This window comes from Drosophila serrata, unplaced genomic scaffold (assembly GCF_035046125.1).
Source record: "Drosophila serrata isolate PLE 108 unplaced genomic scaffold, ASM3504612v1 contig_175, whole genome shotgun sequence".
NCBI lineage: Eukaryota > Metazoa > Arthropoda > Insecta > Diptera > Drosophilidae > Drosophila > Drosophila serrata.
The window spans coordinates 68,303-86,255 of NW_028257073.1; the positions used below are offsets into that span (position 1 = coordinate 68,303).

A 17,953-nucleotide genomic window follows, 5' to 3' on the forward strand; every position below is an offset into this window, starting at 1 on the left:
TTAGCTCGATCTTGGAATCAACACTCAGGGAGATATGTGAGTGGACGGACAAGGTAGGACTCAATATCAATGCGGATAAGACGGACCTGATTCTCTTCACAAAGAGATACAAGGTACCGCCATGGATCACCCCAAAAATAAACTCAACCAGGCTGAAACCGAAAATACAAGTCAAATACCTGGGCACTGTATTGGACAGCAAGCTGGCATGGAAACCAAATGATTTAGAGACCATTGCGCTATATGCATCCAAGAAGATGCCCAGCAGCACATGGGGCCTCCCACCCGCTCTGATGCATTGGGTCTACATATCGGTGGTACGCCCGACTCTGCTATACGGGGTCTTAGTGTGGTGCAAGCCATAGAAAAGAGGACCTACAAAATTCTTATGGAGGAGAGAACCCAGCGGCAGGCAATGCTCTGCATATCTGGGGCGCTGAGGTCAACCCCCACAAAAGCTCTAGGGACGATACTAGGAATTGATCTCCTGGACACAGCGCCTAGTAGCGCTAGGAAGTATGTCGACAAAAGGATACGGGCACAGTTCAATTGATCTACCCATGAGCAGTCTATCTGACTACATGACACCTAGAACTTGCCCGGATGTGATAACAACAACATTTATGGGACCTGAAGACTGAAAAACAGTTCAGGACCACGCTCGACACGCGCTGGACGGAGGAGTTGGAGCGGGCATATACTGTTCAGACCCCGAGATGAGGCTGTCGTATAAGCTACCAAGCCATTGCAGCATATTCTTCCCCATCATGAAGGCGGCAGAGCTTGCGCAGGTAGTAGCCCGCCCATGTGAGGCGGTAAACCTGTTCGTAGACAGTCAGACGACGATTAGATCTTTGCAATCGTCAGCGGTCAGTTCCAAAAAGGTACTGGCATACAGGGACGCACTAGATATCCTGAGCACGACAACGTCAGTGCGGATCTACTGGGTTCCCAGCCACCAGGGCATAGTGTTAAACGGAATCGCAGACGAATTTGCAAAGGAATTAGTCGGACTGGCTATCGATAGAACAGAAAACGTCCCAGAATCTCTAAGAACGCTCCAAATCCAGTTGGAAAGGACGTACTAGCAAAAATCAGCTGGAGAGGAAACTCCGCGACTTGCAAAACATCTAAAACCATGTCCAAAGAGCGCAATGACAAACTCAGCCACTACGTACTGCATCTATCCCAAAAAGACTGCAGACTGTTAGTGGGAACCCTAATGGGCCACTGCCTGGCTGCCGCGCATGCAGTCAGGCTGGGCATCACCAAAAATGGCAACTGCAGGAAGTGCGATGAATCTGAGGCAACCGAAACCTTGAAGCATCTCATCTGTAAGTGCCCAGTCCTAACGCAGGCAAGAGTAAAACACCTAGATGCCTCCAAGAGGTCGCCAGGTGAACTACTTGCCTTCGCTAAAACTACGGCGATCCTAAAGGACTTTAACACTGCGTAAGATTATCCAGGTCCATGTGAAAAACAACATCCGAATAAGAAAGGGCCGTACTGGCCTAAGATTGTACTCTTCAGGAGGGCCCTCCGGTTCAACCTAACTTAACCTAACCTCAGGCATACGTGCAGGCAATATTTGGGTTAAAAGGTATCGAGAAGGGAGTTAAGCGATTGCATGACTTCGCATTTGCGAGCAATCCGTACCCTTGGCACTACGCAACAAATCTTGGATGGATTGCTAATTCACATTGATGCACGAAAGCTGGATCAGAGGACGCGCGAAAAATGGGAAGAGGATTTGTCCACCAACGATCTATATACTTGGGATTCGATGAAGTCGTTCTTGCAGAGGAGGTGATGATTGAAAATTTGGATCAAGCCTTGGTAACGCAAACACCAGGCCAGGAGGTGGGAAAAACCTGCATAGGTATAGCTCAAACACATTCATTGCTTCAGCTACTAACTCAAATCTTCCGCTATGTATGTTTTGTGATGCGAGGGATCATTATTTGGCAAATTGTTCTCCATTTTTAAATTTAAGTTGGAATCTTCGATTTAGAGAAGCAATAAACCTGTGCCTCAATTGTTTGCGCAAGGGGTATAGTTTGCAGCAATGCATGTCAATGCACTGCAGATTTTGTATATCATATATATCTCAGCCATCATATATATCTCAGCCATCAACATCATATTCATCAGCATTAGTATCAAGTTCACATTCAATATCCCAACCAGGTCACTTATCAAACCCTCCATCAAAACCCACAAATATTCGGCCCCTTAATTACGTGTTGCTCCAACCGCTATTATATGTGAGAAATATGACTGGAGAATTTATGCCTTGCCGAGCAATCTTAGACTCGGCGTCTCAGTTAAACATCAAAACTTCTCGCCTAGTGAACCAATTAAATTTGAATCATGGAAAGTCGCACACACTAGTCTCTGGGATTGGTGAATCTTCCCTGAATTCTGATAAGGCAGTCGACATTCTAGCGCAATCCCGAAGTGCAAGCTATCGTGCCTCATTCTCCGCGGTCGTGATTAATAGTATCACTGATTATCAGCCCCATTTCAATAAATATGCAACATCATGGAAAAATCCGCAAAATAAATCGCTCGCTGATCCTTATTTTAATCGATCAGAACGAATAGATTCTCTAATTGGTGCTGGCCTATTTTTCCAAATAATTTCTACCGGACAAATTCATTTGGATAGCGCGCTGCCAACACTTTAGAACACCAAACTTCGTTGTCTTTGCTGCCATCATCAAGGATCCTAGTAATCATTCTGATGATGACACACTTGGTGCCGTAGTAAAGCCAGCTGCCTTCTTGGCTATAAGAGCAATGCAACAGCTCTCCTATGATGAGGAATCATTCACAGTTGGAGAAAAAATTGTTCGCAGGGATTTATGCGTGGATGATTTAATTTCTGATCGTGATTCAGTTGAAGAAGTGGAAGAAATTCGAGGACACTTTCCAATCCGCAAATGGTGTTCGAATGATGAAGGAGCCCTCGATGGGGAGTCTGACTGCGACATGGATCAGTTAATAAAATTCCACGATGCATCAGGCATCGCCAAGGCGGTGAGATTGGCCTGGGATCCGGCGTCTGATCAGCTCCTATTTAATTTCTCTCAAATACTTACAACTCATCGACCCACCAAACGAATTGCATTGCCAACAATTGAAAAATTTTATAATCCTCTTGGACTTATTACACCAATTATTACAAAATCTAAAACCTTTTTGCAATCCTAATATAGTGCTAACGTGGATTAGGATGACGTATTACCAGAGTCCATTCGTCATGGGGGGAGTTGGTTTCTCAGTTGGCAGTCATCCAGAACATAAAATTTCCACGATTCGCAATGCAACCACAGGCTTCCGTCGAGTTGCATGGATTCTGCGATGCTAGCCTATCGGCGTATGGAGCGTGCTTATATGTATTTGCGACCGGCGGTTAATGGAGAATAAAAAGTTCATCTGCTCTGTGCCAAGTCGAGAGTAGCTCCCTTACAGGCTTTGAGATTCCAAGATTGGAACTCTCAGCAGCACTATTATTGGCTGTGCTTATAGTTATAGATTTCGATTGCGCATTTCATTGCTGGTCCGACGTCTATTGTGTTGGCATGGATTTGCAAGTCCCCGAGGGAGGTCAAAGTACTTGTGTCAAACAGAACTGCGAAAATACAGGAGATGAAGAAAGACATGACTTGACATCACGTTCCTACAATTTTAAACCCGGCAAATGTAGTGTCGCTAGGATGTACCCCAAGAAAATTACTGGTTCATTCCCTTTGGGTTAACGGACCTTCTTTACTTCTTCAAAACTCGTCGAATTGGCCCTCACCGCTGGAGACAGTTAAGGATCTTCCGCCGTTTGCCGTTTGCCGTTTGGATTGATGCTTCATCGAGCTGCAAATTCATCAACACTTTTGATAAGTTGCAGCGCGTATTTGCATACATTCAGAGTTTCATTCCCAATTGCAAAGCCAAAGCTGTTCAGTTAAAAGGCCTTCTTTCGGTTGAGGAGATCAGCCTTATTACTGTACTGTTTCTGAGGCGCATCCAACAGCTTTACTAGTCAAAAAAGCATTTTTTTTGGGGAGTGGTCTTATGCTGTACATGCTGCACATTTGTTATCCAAAATTCAAAAACAAAATTTTTTATAAACTATAGAAGTATGGCTATAGCATGACGCAGCCGTTTTTGTAAATTTTTTTTTTTAGCAAATGGGATAACTTTGAAATTTGATTTTTTCTTACGATTTTTTTTTCTTTAAATTTAAAACTAAAAAAAAATCATATCGAGAAAAGTCCTACGTCATGGTTATAGAGATGCTGTGTTAAAAATTTGAAAGGAATCGGTCTGGCAGTTTTTGAGAAATCATGTACACCGTTTTAAAAAATTAAGTTTTGAGAAAATCGCAAAAGAAGATAAAGAAAGTACTCTAAGGTATACCGGCAGCACTCACTTCTTATGGCTGCAATAACCACAAATAATGAGATATTTTTAAGCCCAATATTTTAAAATGACCGTAAGGATATTGCCATCAAAATTATGTAAAACCCAAAAAAAAAAAGATTTTTCAAAAATGTCAGGGTGGTCTACCCCCTTAAACAGTTTAAAATTCCAGTGCGGCCAGCATTTCCAATGTCGACAAATAAATCACAACGACAGTCGGTAAGTGTTTGTGGCATAAATCTTGAAAATTATATTATTATATGTCGACTATTCCCGTTTCGGAATACCATCAAAACTATTTATATACGAGCTAGAAAATAAAACTAAGAATACTGTGTATCATAAAGCATTATAATATCAACAATTTGTTATACATTTGAATGGTATTTTAATTTTAGCGAGAAGCTTGCATCGCAGTGATGGAGACAATTTCGACCATTAAAGTATATATATTCTTGTTCAGGATCAACAGCCCAGTCAATTTAGTCATATCAGACTGTTTGTTTCTACGCAAACTAATCTCTCAGTTTTGAAGCTATCTGAATAAAACTTTGCAGTAAGTTTTCTATATACTCTTACTCGTTTATTTTTCGAAACGGGCCGGATCTGACGACCGAAAAATTTTTAGAAAAAAAATTATAACTTTTCCAATGTATAAAAATTTGTATATAATTTGAGATATAGCCATTTTTCATTTTTCTAGAATTTCGGTTTGAATTTTATGAAAGTTGGACTACTGTATCGTAAAGCTTTTATTCAAACGATTATTACATTTAAAGTAAAACGCAAAACTTTTAATGTAAAACTGTAACTGCAAAACTGTAAATGTTTTTTGTTTACATAAATATATATAATTTATATTGTATTCGTTGTTGAGGTGGTTGAGGTATAAAACTTTTTGTTGTTTTGAATAATTTAGACTTATTAATATACTGACAGCAATATTTTATTAAGAATTTAAACAAGTTCAGATAAAAAGGTAAAAGATATTATAGGGCAGTAAATAGTTCGCCGGGTAAGCTAGTATTATAAATAGCTTTGTATGCCATACAGAATACCTAATGCTAAATTCGTATTCAAAAAAAAAAAAAAAAACCGAAAATATTTTGATGTGTTATTTTCTAAAAAATGTGTTTTTTATAATAGATTAAGCATGTTCTAAGAATATACCATTGTCTTCACATCTACATATGTATAACTACAGTAAAGATTGCATTATGTGACAAAAGAAGAGAATCGGAATAAGGGGAGAAATACAAAAAGCGTTCGTAATATTTATATATATAATAATATATATATATATATGTATATATATATATGTGTGCACTTTGTGTAATTTAGTTTTATATATATACATATATATATATGTACATATATATATATATATGTACAATATATATATATATGTACATTATATATATATATATATATATATATGTTCATCTAGATATGCACGTATATATTTATATATATCCATATATTTTGTTCAGATTGCACATCTATGTATAATTTTATTTGTAAATATATACCTAAAATGCATTTCCTATACAATAAATGTATTTATATATAATGTTTAGATACATGCAATTAAATTAATGTTGCCAATGTAGCTGAGATATACAGCATTTAGTTAGTCTGAAGTAAACTACTCCGAAGGTAAGGAGCTTATATTTACTATATAACTAACTAAACACTCGATTACAATACTTATGTACATTTTATTGTGAATTTTTAGTTTCTAGTTTCAAATACCGTCGTTATGGCTTATTCATGGGATAACCGTGTAGATTTCGTTGTTCGGTATATGTATGGTAAGTAAAATTTAATAAATTCTTAATTCATGCATATGAAACTGCCTTATTTCAACTACTTAATTAATAATTGAACGTATTATGAAGATTTTTACTCTTTTTGATTAGTTTTTATATTAGTCTTTTATTATTTTAATTATGAAACTAAGCCGAAAGGTCCAGTAAAAACAGGTTTGTGATCTATCTATTGTTAGGTGCAACCAATAAATTATAAAATTGCCTTTTCATAAATTTTAGTATGTAGGTTGAGGCATTTATTTAAAATGTGCAGGAAATTATTTTATATGTATAGCACCTCAAAAGTAAAACAAAAGCTTTAATTACAATCGTGCGTTTGGTTTTCTTCTGGTCTCGCATTGAAGCTTATAATTCTCATCGAGTTGTAGTCGACATGTTGGGAAGGTACCAAGAAAATGAGTAATAGTTAGCAAGTGGTCTGAAGATTTGGGTAACAAACGTTTATTAGCTAAATAAATGTTAAATTTGGCACGCCAAAATTTTTATATCCTTTTAGGTTGCAGCTTGATCACTAGGAATAAATACAATATAAATTATATATATTTATGTAACAAAAAATATATTTACTGTTTTACATTTATAGTTTTGCGCTTTCCTCTACATGTAACAAAGTAAATAGAAGACTAACTTCAAAGTTGCATTCAGATAGCTTCAAGTGATTAGTTTGCGTACAAACGGACAGACGTACGGACAGTTGGGGGGACAGACGGACACGCCTAGATCGACTAGGCTGCTGATCCTGATCAAGAATATATATACTTTATATGGTCGGAAATGTCTCAATCACTGTGTTGCAAACTTCTGACTAAAACTATAAATCCCTGCGAGAGTATAAAAATCGAAGCCGACTTCACCTAAAGTCTGGAAAGCCTTATGGAAAATGGGTCATTGCAAAAAAACAAAAATGCTTTCATACAAGCCATCCAGGAATTTCCATACAGTAGGTGTTAGCAAACCTGAATTCGGACTACCCGAGGAATTTTCAGGGAATCATAAAGGAATCCTGCTAGGAATTTGTCGTGAATTTCGGCACGAATTCCCGCTTGAATCAGAAAGGAATTTTGGAAGGGATTCTGAACAGAATCATACAGGAATTTGAGACGGAATCAGGCAGTAATCGTAGGGGAATTCAAAGTAGAATCAGGTAGAACTCTCAAAGGAGTACCAGCCGAAATCACCAAGGAATCGTAGGGGAATTTAGAGTATAATCAGACAGGAATCCCAGAGGAAAACGTGTAAAAGATCCCCGGAACCCCACGCCATATAAGTAGTAAATATCTGACGCAATTTATAATCAATTTTTTTTATTATTTATTCATTTAAAAAACTTTATTATTTGTTCAATGATTACCACCATTTTTTTAGCATAACTTCTTGCATTTCCCTTAAACGTATGTTACGGGTCTTTCCTTCCGGCTGTTGTCTCGTCAATATATAATTAAAATACATTTGTATGTTAAAATAAAATGGACAATATTTTTCATAAATATATACACACAAATTAAGAAGAAAACAAATTCTGGATATATATAATGGCCTTCCGTTCCCACCGTCTATGTTAAAAAAGAGTCCAGGTTGAAAAGCAATTCGGGAAATGAATTTATTAAATGAATACAAATAAACTTACCTTTTAACAATACTTAATAAATTACAATGCAAAACACTTGTGAATACTTCAGCTGTCATTAGAGCTGTGAAAAAATCGATTTCAAAAATGAGAATATCGATTCTTTTTTTCGTTAAATAATATTTTTCATCATCTCAATCTAATTTCGGAACCGCTGCTCCGAATCCCTTAGAAAACAACAATTAATTAGTATTAGTATCCGAATACTGGTAGAATAATCATTGCCTACTTTGTTTCGGAGTTCTCTTACCGAAACCCATGAGATTTGTTTTTGTTTTTAAAACATGACACCAGGAATCGGACAGGAAAGGAATTTTGGTACTGAAGGGTAAATACTGAAACTTCATAAAATGTTCTATTTTGAATTGAAAAATATAGAATGTACCCGAGACTGTGATTATAAGTAGCAGTAGAGCCCTTATAAGTTGAGAACATTTTTATAGTGAATGGTAATTTGTTTTAGTGGGAGTAGAGGTAAATATTTTACCATATTATGATTTAGTAAGGAATAATATATATATATATATAATATTTACAAAATGTATTTTTCTATGGAGTGGCAAACAAAATTAAGTGAGTTTAAAATTGTTAGATATAGCTTTCGGATTAGGTAAGTAGGTAAAAGTGGTGCGGACGTCTCTTGAGCCTCCAATTAGAGCTGGGTTCCGTTATGCTCTACACCGTTTGTTACATGTTTTAAATTTTCCCTCTTCCGCACCATCCTGAATCGTTGATAGAAACAATGATATCTGTAATCTTGAGCTTTCCTACTTCACCCAGCAATTCTATCTGGTACGCACCGAAGTGCCTATTCTGGTATAACTTAATACTTAACGGTGACGGAGCAAGTGCAGCTTCTACAGTTGGTGCTATAGACACTTTTTTGCATGCGAATCCACCGCCCAATGGACAGTGGAGTCTGCCGGGATCGTACTGATATCCGTCTTCCTTAGAGATATCATTTCTTATGTGCGTTTACTGTCGAACTTCAATCTTCTGTGTTGGCCCAAAGCTAACCATTCTCTGGTGGTTTTAGTTTTTAACTAGTTATGGATAACTGACTGAACCGCATTTGGCGGTATTATTATCCTTTAAATGTTGCTGTTTTGCTGAGCTAGCATGTGCTAGTATGCCCTGACACCCAGGTTATGTTGACATTGTTGTATCCATCAAGTTCATTTAGGACTCCAATGCACTTTGCATTTATTGTAAGTTCGTGTTCACTGCTATTATAGCTGTTATAGGCACTGGACTATCAGAATAAAACCTCACTTTTATATCCCTCAAGCCAAGCTGCCTTGATCTCTCGTGCCTCCCATATCTCGAGTACCTAAGCCTGGAAGACTGTTGTTGATTTTAGGGGCTAAAAGTTATTTAGCGTCAGCTTCTAGAGATAATCCCAGCCCCCACACTGTAGCCATCAGTGCAGAATAATACCTCGTCCTTTTTGGTCACTGTGTCTTTAGTCCACTCTCCTCCTTGGGAAAGTGTTCCTGCAGCGATTTTCGAATCTCATTTCGATGATCATATAGTCAGAATCTTCAATCTCAAGCGCTGTAACACCATCAAGTTTTGTGCGATGCCCTATGCCGAGTTCAATCCAGCAATTTTGCTTTAGTCTATCGCACTCTGTGTTGCATTATCCTTGATCAACAAGTCAATCCGCCTTATATCTACGATGACGTTCAGAGCGACGTTGTTGTGTAGCGCCACATTGCAGTCTTTGGGGGGAGTCCCCAGTTTTTTTTGCCCACAATAGTTTAGAGCTATCACTGCTTCCCTAACACCGATTCCTCGCCTGCTTTGATAATTTTAGTGCGATGCCTTTCTTAGGGGATCTTTAATATTTTTGTGCAGAGCTTTAGCTTTGTCTTGCTTGGGTTAATACCTAACCCACAGAATGAGGTGAGTACCACCCAGTTCGGCTATCCACTTTTTAATGCCACTCTTAATGCCTATCGAGTTGAAAGAGCCCAGTATAGATTTGAAGTTCAAGTATTTGAACGCACCTTCTATGTCTGGAAACATGTATTGTTTGTAGTTTAGTATTTTCTCGTCGTGACTCACCCTTTCATGTACTTCTGCTTTATTTGAACAACCTTTACGGCATGCATGTTGGGTATCTGATAAGTGATAACTCTGCCTTTGTCTCTTATGTGTATGTCTATTAGCGTCTCCATCCCCTCCTGCCTTGTTTTGGTATAAATATCACCATTACTTTCCTCCACGGAAGCGGTAAGAGTGCTACTTTGGTTCATGGTTCATAAATGGCTTTAAGTCACCTGCTAATGTTTTTGCTTCATCTGTAAAGGCATTGTCTTTTCTGGCTTTTACGAGTCTATTGCCTATTGAATCTTTTAGGTCCTCAGTTAAACTCTTGGAGCTACTAGTTCTTCTAGAACTAACTTCCGAATTAATCTCTAGATTAATATTGCAAAAATTGTTTCTGCTGCCTGATGTGCGGTATGAGATTTAAGACCTCGATGAGACCTTTATTGAGCAAAGTGATTGTAAATATGTTTTATTGAGTTTTGAAAAAATTACAGTCAATAATTATAAGATGTTAAGTTCTTATTACCAGTAAACACCAATAATGTGTTTTCAGGAAACAGTGACCTTTATTGAGCAAAGTGATTGTAAATATGTTTTATTGAGTTTTGAAAAAATTACAGTCAATAATTATAAGATGTTAAGTTCTTATTACCAGTAAACACCAATAATGTGTTTTCAGGAAACAGTGACTACCAAGACTAATGCCACAAGATACATAATCAGCGGCAGGGATGGATACCAAGATTGGAAACAAACGGGGAAGGCGTGGTTTTAAGTTAGTAACTTATTAGTTCCGGCTGTAACAGTTCGATTTCGATTATTAAAAACGATTTTAAAAGTCGCTAAATCCAGTGCATAAAGACTGATTTTCAAAATAAGTTTATCTTATAAAAGTCTGTATATCGACTTAGATATTTTGGAAGCCGGGACTTGCCAAACCAGGCTGACATTAGTACGATCGATAAAAAAGGTAAAATTAACCCAGAAGCCAAAACAATTTGGGTGCACAAAATAAGAAAAGGAAGTTTGTATACCCTTGCAGATTGCAATTCTAACATTAATAAAATATCCAATATAAATTATATGTTTGCAAAAATAAGAAAAGAAAAAAAATCAACGAATTTATATATATTTATGTTAAAAAACAATTAAGTATTACCTGCTTTCTTTTCATTCACCTTTACATATTATATTTGCAGTTTTACATTTACAGATTTGCATTTTTCCTCTACATCTAACGATCGTTTGTATGGAACCTATATGATATAATCGTCCGATTTTGCAAAAAATTTTACACAAAATTTAAGACTAACATAAAATGGCTATCTTTTAAATTTGACTTAAATCTGCTGAAAACTGAAAATGTTACCATTTTTTTTTTGTAAAAATTTTCCGATTATTACTATAGCAGCTATATGATATAGTCGTCCGATCCGGCCCGTTCCGACTTATATACTAGTGGGAGTATATAGAAGACTAACTACAAAGTTTCATTTAGATAGCTTTAAAACTGAGTCATTAGTTTGCATAGAAACGGACAGACGGACAGAAGGACAAACGGACATGGCTAGATCGACTCTGCTTTTGATCCTGTTCAAGAATATATATGCTTTATGTGGTCGGAGGTACCTCCTTCACTGCGTTGCAAACTTCTGACTGAAATTATAATACCCTGCAAGGATATAAAAAGTTATAATTGTGCATATGGCAGCTAAATGATATAGTAGTCCAACCCGGTCCGTTCCGACCTGTATTCGAGTAAAAGTATATAAAAGACCATCTGCAAAATACTGAGAGACTAGATTGCGTAGAAACGGACACACTGACAGAAGGATAGACGGACAAAAAGACAGACGGGCAGAAGGACAGACGGACTGAAGCACAGCCGGTCAGTAGACAGACGGACATGTCTAGATCGACTCGCTTGTTGATGCTTATCAAGAATATATATAATATATATGTTCGTAGATGACTAATTCACTTCAAGGGTCTAAAAATTAAGCAGTCTGATGTTATTTTATGTTTATCTATTTCAGGAATATCAAATGACTGTCATTGTAAAGCGTACCCTTACCTCTGACCGAATAACGAGTATGTGTCGTAATATAATTATATTCAGTTAACAATGATTGCTTAGTAGTATGCTATATAACTATAACTTAAACAAACAAAATAGGAACAAAGTCAAAAAAAAATTAATAAAATAAAAATCAAAAACATACAAAGACAGTTGAATGTCAAAAAATTATAATTAAAAGTTTTGAAGGCTAGTTTAACCGAGAGTAATGTATATGTGGCTATTGAAACATAATTTGCTATCAAACAAAACACTAAGGTCATTTACTTGTGTATTTCGTTCAAATCTACAGTTTCCAATATTCAACAAAAAGTCATGGATTTGCATTTCGTATGATTTAAAAACAGAAAGTTGTTTGAACACCATAACTACAGTTCAATTGTGTCAGATTGTGGGATTGTGTGGGAGGATTGGTCAAAATATGATAGCCAGATAAAGTAAACTCACGGCACATGATGCTTGGTAGATCATTTATAAAAATAACTAAAAATGATGCTCCGAGACGACTGCCTTGAAGAGAACTAGAGTACACATTTATCATACTGCAGACGATGGTTGGTTATTGAAGAGAATACGTTGAGTTGTATTTGATAGATAAGCAGAAATCCAGTCAAGTTGGTTTAGTGGAAAACCAAGAAGAGAAATGTTGTAAAGAAGGCTGCGGTTTACCGAGTCGAACGCTTTGAAAAAACAGTAAGAACAACATCAGTTTGACACTTGTTAAGGAAACCAGGCCTAGATATGGTTGCGTTGTTGGGTCACTAACTGCTCAATAAGCTTTGGTAAGGCAGAGAGCTTAACGATACCACATTAGTTAGTGACAAAGGACTTAGATCCTTTTTTTATAGATGGATAATGAAATTTTTGTTCCAAATTATGGGAAACTTTAAGTACCGCAAAGATTGATTGAGAATATGCGTGGCCACATAAATCTTCGGCATAATTTTTGAAAAAAACTTCTAGGCATTTTGTCAAGGCCCGCTGAATAAGACATTTCTGGGAAAAGCAGGCCTTTAAGAATGTCACTGACTTTATGACATGGAACTGAAATATTGTTATAGTAGAGTAGAGGATAAGAAAGAAGAAATCAAAAAACATGTTCGAAATTTTTAATGAAGATGACTCAGATCTATTTTGAAAATGAAAAGGCAATGGCTACACATTAGACTTTCATTTAGAGTTTACGGGGTTAAATTTTTTGGGTCAGCGCTTATGATATTACTGCATTGAGCAATGTATTTAAAACCCTAGCTTGTCGATTTAACGGACGGATTCATATTTCGATAGGTCACTAGTACGATTTCAAACACTTTTTGTACAAACTAGATTTTTTGTTTTTAAGATATAACAAGTGTTTGTTTTACCAGGGGGGCTTGGACAAGCCTGTTACCGATACATCTGAAACGAACATGGAAATAGATAAGTACAAAGACGAGTAAAAGGATGAAACTGCATTTTAAGGACAACACATAATATTAAGAGTGAACAGTCAATAGCACACAAACAATGGTCTGAGGAAATATTGGGCACGGCAGGCCGATCCAACTTGTATGTTCGTTTTAATTTCTACGTTTAATATCAAGACTGGGGGTAGGGATCCTCTGGACTAGAAAACGGGGGTCCCCAATTTCCAGGGAGAACATTGCGAGTGTACGCTGTAGTAGTATCTTAATGTATTAATTTGATCATAGATGGTTACAAGAAGTGTATAGACCGGGGTGTCGGCTCTGGCCGTTCGGATTGCTTCTTGTCGTTCGGCTATGCTTGCCTTGATTGGATAAGGAGCCCAATACCTTGAAGGAGTCAGACTCGCAAGAAAGCGCGGCGAGGTTAGTGCCGGACCCGCAAGTCATCTTTCAAATAAGTGACTGGCCTCGTACGTCATCGCAGAAATGCTATTGGTTGGAGCCGAAAATCATACACGAGAGAAGTTTTTGTTGGACCCGGAAATCATGCACGGAAGAAGTTGTTGTTGGATCCGTAAGTTTTCAAGAAAGGAGTTTTTGTTATTGGTTATCCACGGGAGAGGCAGATCGGTGAACCGCCCCGTACATTGTGACCCTGAAGTGGTCCGGGAAAGTTTGGAAGGAACTATAAGAAACTAGCTACAATATATAACTTGGACCTGATTAATGTGTGACTACTCGCGATATTGGGAGCACGCGCGTGCTTGAATTAAATTTCTTTTCTAGCCGTTCTTCTGCCTTCTGCTATACCGGTAATTTATTACTTCATTATTTTGACTCTTTATGTTCTATTTAGTTATTCATTATTTTCCCTTTTATTCTATTAACTTCTAAGTTCTTACTTATTCTAATGTGCCCGGAACGCGTCACAAGCGACACCTTCGCACTTCACATCCGAGCAATTGTCAAATAGCCAAAAAGTATTAGTTTTCTCCAATGATAATACTATTAAACTCAAATTCCCTTGCAGTGTAAGCGATATTCATTTTTATTTCAGACGGATGTAAGAAAAGGTAAAGCAACAGTAAGGGCAGATAGCTTTAGTGTAGATGAATAGTAATAATAATGAATAGTAATATCATTTTATCTTTCCAAGTGAACGGACGTGTTTTTTTCTTGCGCTCTCGTTTTGTATTAAAGATTGATTCTAACCACCGGGGTTAACTTAAAATTCCTAATTTGTATTTATAACTTCCCGTTCACTTCGCGTGTGCATGCAGCTATTCTAATTTGTGTACATAATTGGCTTTATTTTCCAATTTAGTTGTGCTGCTAGTGTTAGCTTTTGCATATTTTGCATTCCTTTTTGTGCCTTCTTCGTCTAGCTTTTGTTTGCGCCGTCGCAACAGCTAAACGTTTTATCTATCTATCTCCCACGCTCTCTCACTCTCTCGCTTTAGCTGTGCCGCTGCACTTCTTATCTCATCTCATCTCATTCGCTCTCCCGCTCTTGCTCTCGCTGAGACTCTTCACTTCTTTCTTAATAGCTCTGTTGTTATTTTTTCAAAGTACAAGTACAGTGGTAAGTCTTTATATATATTGTCTGTTTCGTCAAAACCTGCAAAAAGGCAATTGCTGCAGGTGACCTTACAATCGGCTGCTGGCTGTGCGACAACGTCATGCACGCCAAGTGTATTGGAGTTGTAGCTCGGACGGTGGACGATGTAAAAACAAACATCGGCCTGCGTTTCTGTTGTGAGGCCTGTCGCGATGTAGAAAGGGAGATGATGTCTTTCATGCGGCAAACCAAAAGCGGTTTTAAGGGTATTTTAACGAGTTTTCGTAAAACTCTTGATATGTTCTTGGCGCTGGACACCCAATTTAATAGCCTTACGCTATTAAATGAGTCTCCTAGGCGCAAAAAAACTGCTATTGGTGGGCAGCATGTAGACGGACCCCAACTACCTGCAACAGGCTCTCAGCAGCAGCCTCCCACGGTACAGCCCTCGACCTCAGCATTAATTCCAAGAGTGCTGAGATCGAGCGCTAGAAAAGATTCGGTATCCGAATGTGCAGCGGGAGTGCCCGCCGCTGATTTCTGTTTTATCCCCTGAGGGGTCGCAAATATTGACCCCTCAAAGTCCCGTTCACACAAATATATCTGCCCAGGGTGTTAGGCCCGGAATACCGGCCGACAATGGCACGGCAGATAACCAATCGGAAGATGTTCTCGACTTTATACAAGGCAAAACCAGAGCCAGAGCTAACGTAGTAAGCTTCCTAACTTGTATTCTGATAGCCTTTCGTTTGTATCTCAGGTTATTGTGCTCACAGAAACCTGGTTAAAGCCGGAGATTCTGAGCTCCGAAGTTTTTCCAGCTGTGTTCACGGTATATCGGCTAGATCGCCCTATCAGACGCGGGGGTGGAGTTCTTATAGCGGTGGACTCCTCACTCACGTCAGAATTATTAACCTTCGAGGAATGCAACGATTTTGAATTCCTCTGTGTGAAGCTATCTATCAAAGGTAGCTCCATTTTTATTACATGTTCCTACATACCTCCACTGTCGGAACTTTCTATTTATGGGAATCACCTTTCCGCTATTCAGATGGTTTCCAGTAGACTTTTGGATAGAGACCAGTTGGTAGTTCTAGGAGATTTTAATATCCCTGGTGCTATTTGGTGCTCAAAAATTTCCACCAATACTCTCCATACACCTACACAACATGACTTTATCGCTGGCTTGTTTGACATTTCGCTGTCTCAAGTCAACCATGTTCAAAATTCCTTACAGCGCTTGCTCGATCTTTGCTTCGTCTCTGATCCTGCGAGAGTCAGTTTAGCAAGGGTGGCGCCTCTGACGCAGCCCGAAGATCCTTATCATCCAACTTTCGATGTGACTCTTGATATTGGGTGTGACGTACAGAATATTTCTGACCGTCCAGCCAATAAAGTCCTATGTTTTCTCAAAACGGACTTTGAACGGCTGAATAATTTTATAAACGAGTTCAATTGGTCTGATCTATACATGTGCACTGACATGGCTGTTGCCGTTGATATTTTTTACAGTGCCATGAATTCATTTTTTACTGAATGTGTTCCGTTATATTATCCGCCAAGCTCGAATAAACCGCCGTGGTTTACTAAAGAGTTGAGCCGACTTAAAAATAAAAAATCTAGACTGTATGCTAAATTTAAAATCACCGGTTCTCAATCTGCCCTTTCATCTTATTTATCAGCTCGGTCAAACTTTACCGTGCTGAACGCGTAGTGTTATAAAAATTATTTAACTCGTTGTAGGGCCCAGTTCTCACAGGACCCAAAACAGTTTTATAATTTCGTTAACACTAAACGTAAGCCTAAAACAAATCCATCCTCGCTTTCATTTGAAAATACTAATGCAAATAATGATCAGGCAATAGCCGATCTATTTTCACAGTTTTTTCAAACAACCTATTCTAGCTCTTCGTATCTACACCAGACCTATTCCTACGACATACCCAAATCAAACATAATTTTCTGTCCTAGCCTAAACGAAAGCTCTCTCCTTTTAGATCTCCATCGTTTCAAGCCAGTTTATTCGCCAGGTCCCGACGGAATTCCTGGCTGTGTGCTCAGGTATTGTGCCGACGCCCTGTGCTATCCCCTTCTGAAATTGTTTACCTTGTCCTTGGAAACCTCCCACTTTCCCATTATTTGGAAGAAATCGTTTATTATTCCTCTCCACAAAAAAGTTAGCAAAAAATTGGATGCCAGCAATTATAGAGGAATCTCTAAGTTGTCGGCCATCCCTAAATTATTTGAAAACATTATCACCCCTCACTTACAGCACCTTTGTAGATCGGTTATTTCTCCATGTCAACATGGTTTTATGAAGCGAAGATCAACAACAACAAATCTTTTGGAGCTCTCTTCCTATATTATAAAGGGCTTCCATAATAATTGTCAGACAGATGTAATCTATACTGATTTCAGTAAAGCATTTGACTCTGTTAATCATTCTCTCCTCGTTAGAAAACTCGATTCAATGGGTTTTCCAAGTGATCTTCTTAATTGGATCTCAAGTTATTTGAATGGCAGGACGCAAAAGGTCCTCTTTAAGAATAATTTATCCAATGTTCTAAGGGTTACATCTGGCGTCCCGCAATGAAGCCATTTGGGACCCTTATTGTTTACATTATTTATAAATGACCTGCCCAAAGTCTTGACTAACTCCAGAGTACTTATGTACGCGGATGACGTCAAGCTTAGCGTGCAATACAATGACGTTGCCTGCCAGTCGGATTTACAAACAGATCTTAATAATTTTCAAACTTGGTGCCGTGTAAACTTATTAAACTTAAATGACTCGAAATGCAAGCTAATGACATTCTCACGTGTCGTTCTTAAGCTTGCTACTTACACGCTGAACTGCTGCTATTTGGAAAGAATTAATTCTGTTGACGATTTGGGCGTCCGCTTGGACCCAAAACTTGACTTTATTGATCATATTTCGTCTATGGTGAATAGAGCCAGGGGTGTGCTTGGGTTTATTAAACGGTG

The 17,953-nt window shown here is 38.0% G+C and overlaps 1 protein-coding gene and 1 long non-coding RNA gene across 3 annotated transcripts in view; one reads left to right on the forward strand and one right to left on the reverse strand.

The window, feature by feature from the left end:
* The first annotated feature begins 4,814 nt into the window (after positions 1 to 4,814).
* Scp1 (Sarcoplasmic calcium-binding protein 1) overlaps positions 4,815 to 17,953 on the forward strand; it is a 67,807-nt gene continuing 54,668 nt past the window's right edge. The window contains exons 1-3 of one of the 2 annotated variants that reach the window (XM_086827495.1): positions 4,834 to 4,975; positions 5,997 to 6,075; positions 6,155 to 6,230. In XM_086827495.1, coding sequence (XP_086683621.1) covers positions 6,179 to 6,230 — 52 coding nt within the window. In that variant the 5' untranslated portion in view covers positions 4,834 to 4,975; positions 5,997 to 6,075; positions 6,155 to 6,178. Of the gene's footprint in view, positions 4,976 to 5,996; positions 6,076 to 6,154; positions 6,231 to 17,953 lie in introns of both variants that reach the window. The other variant, XM_086827496.1, reaches the window with a different exon arrangement.
* On the reverse strand, positions 7,703 to 9,659 carry LOC147644459 (uncharacterized). The gene is made up of 2 exons (XR_015270463.1): positions 7,876 to 9,659; positions 7,703 to 7,801 (listed from the first exon to the last, which is right to left on the reverse strand). It is a non-coding gene; the product is annotated as an uncharacterized LOC147644459 (long non-coding RNA).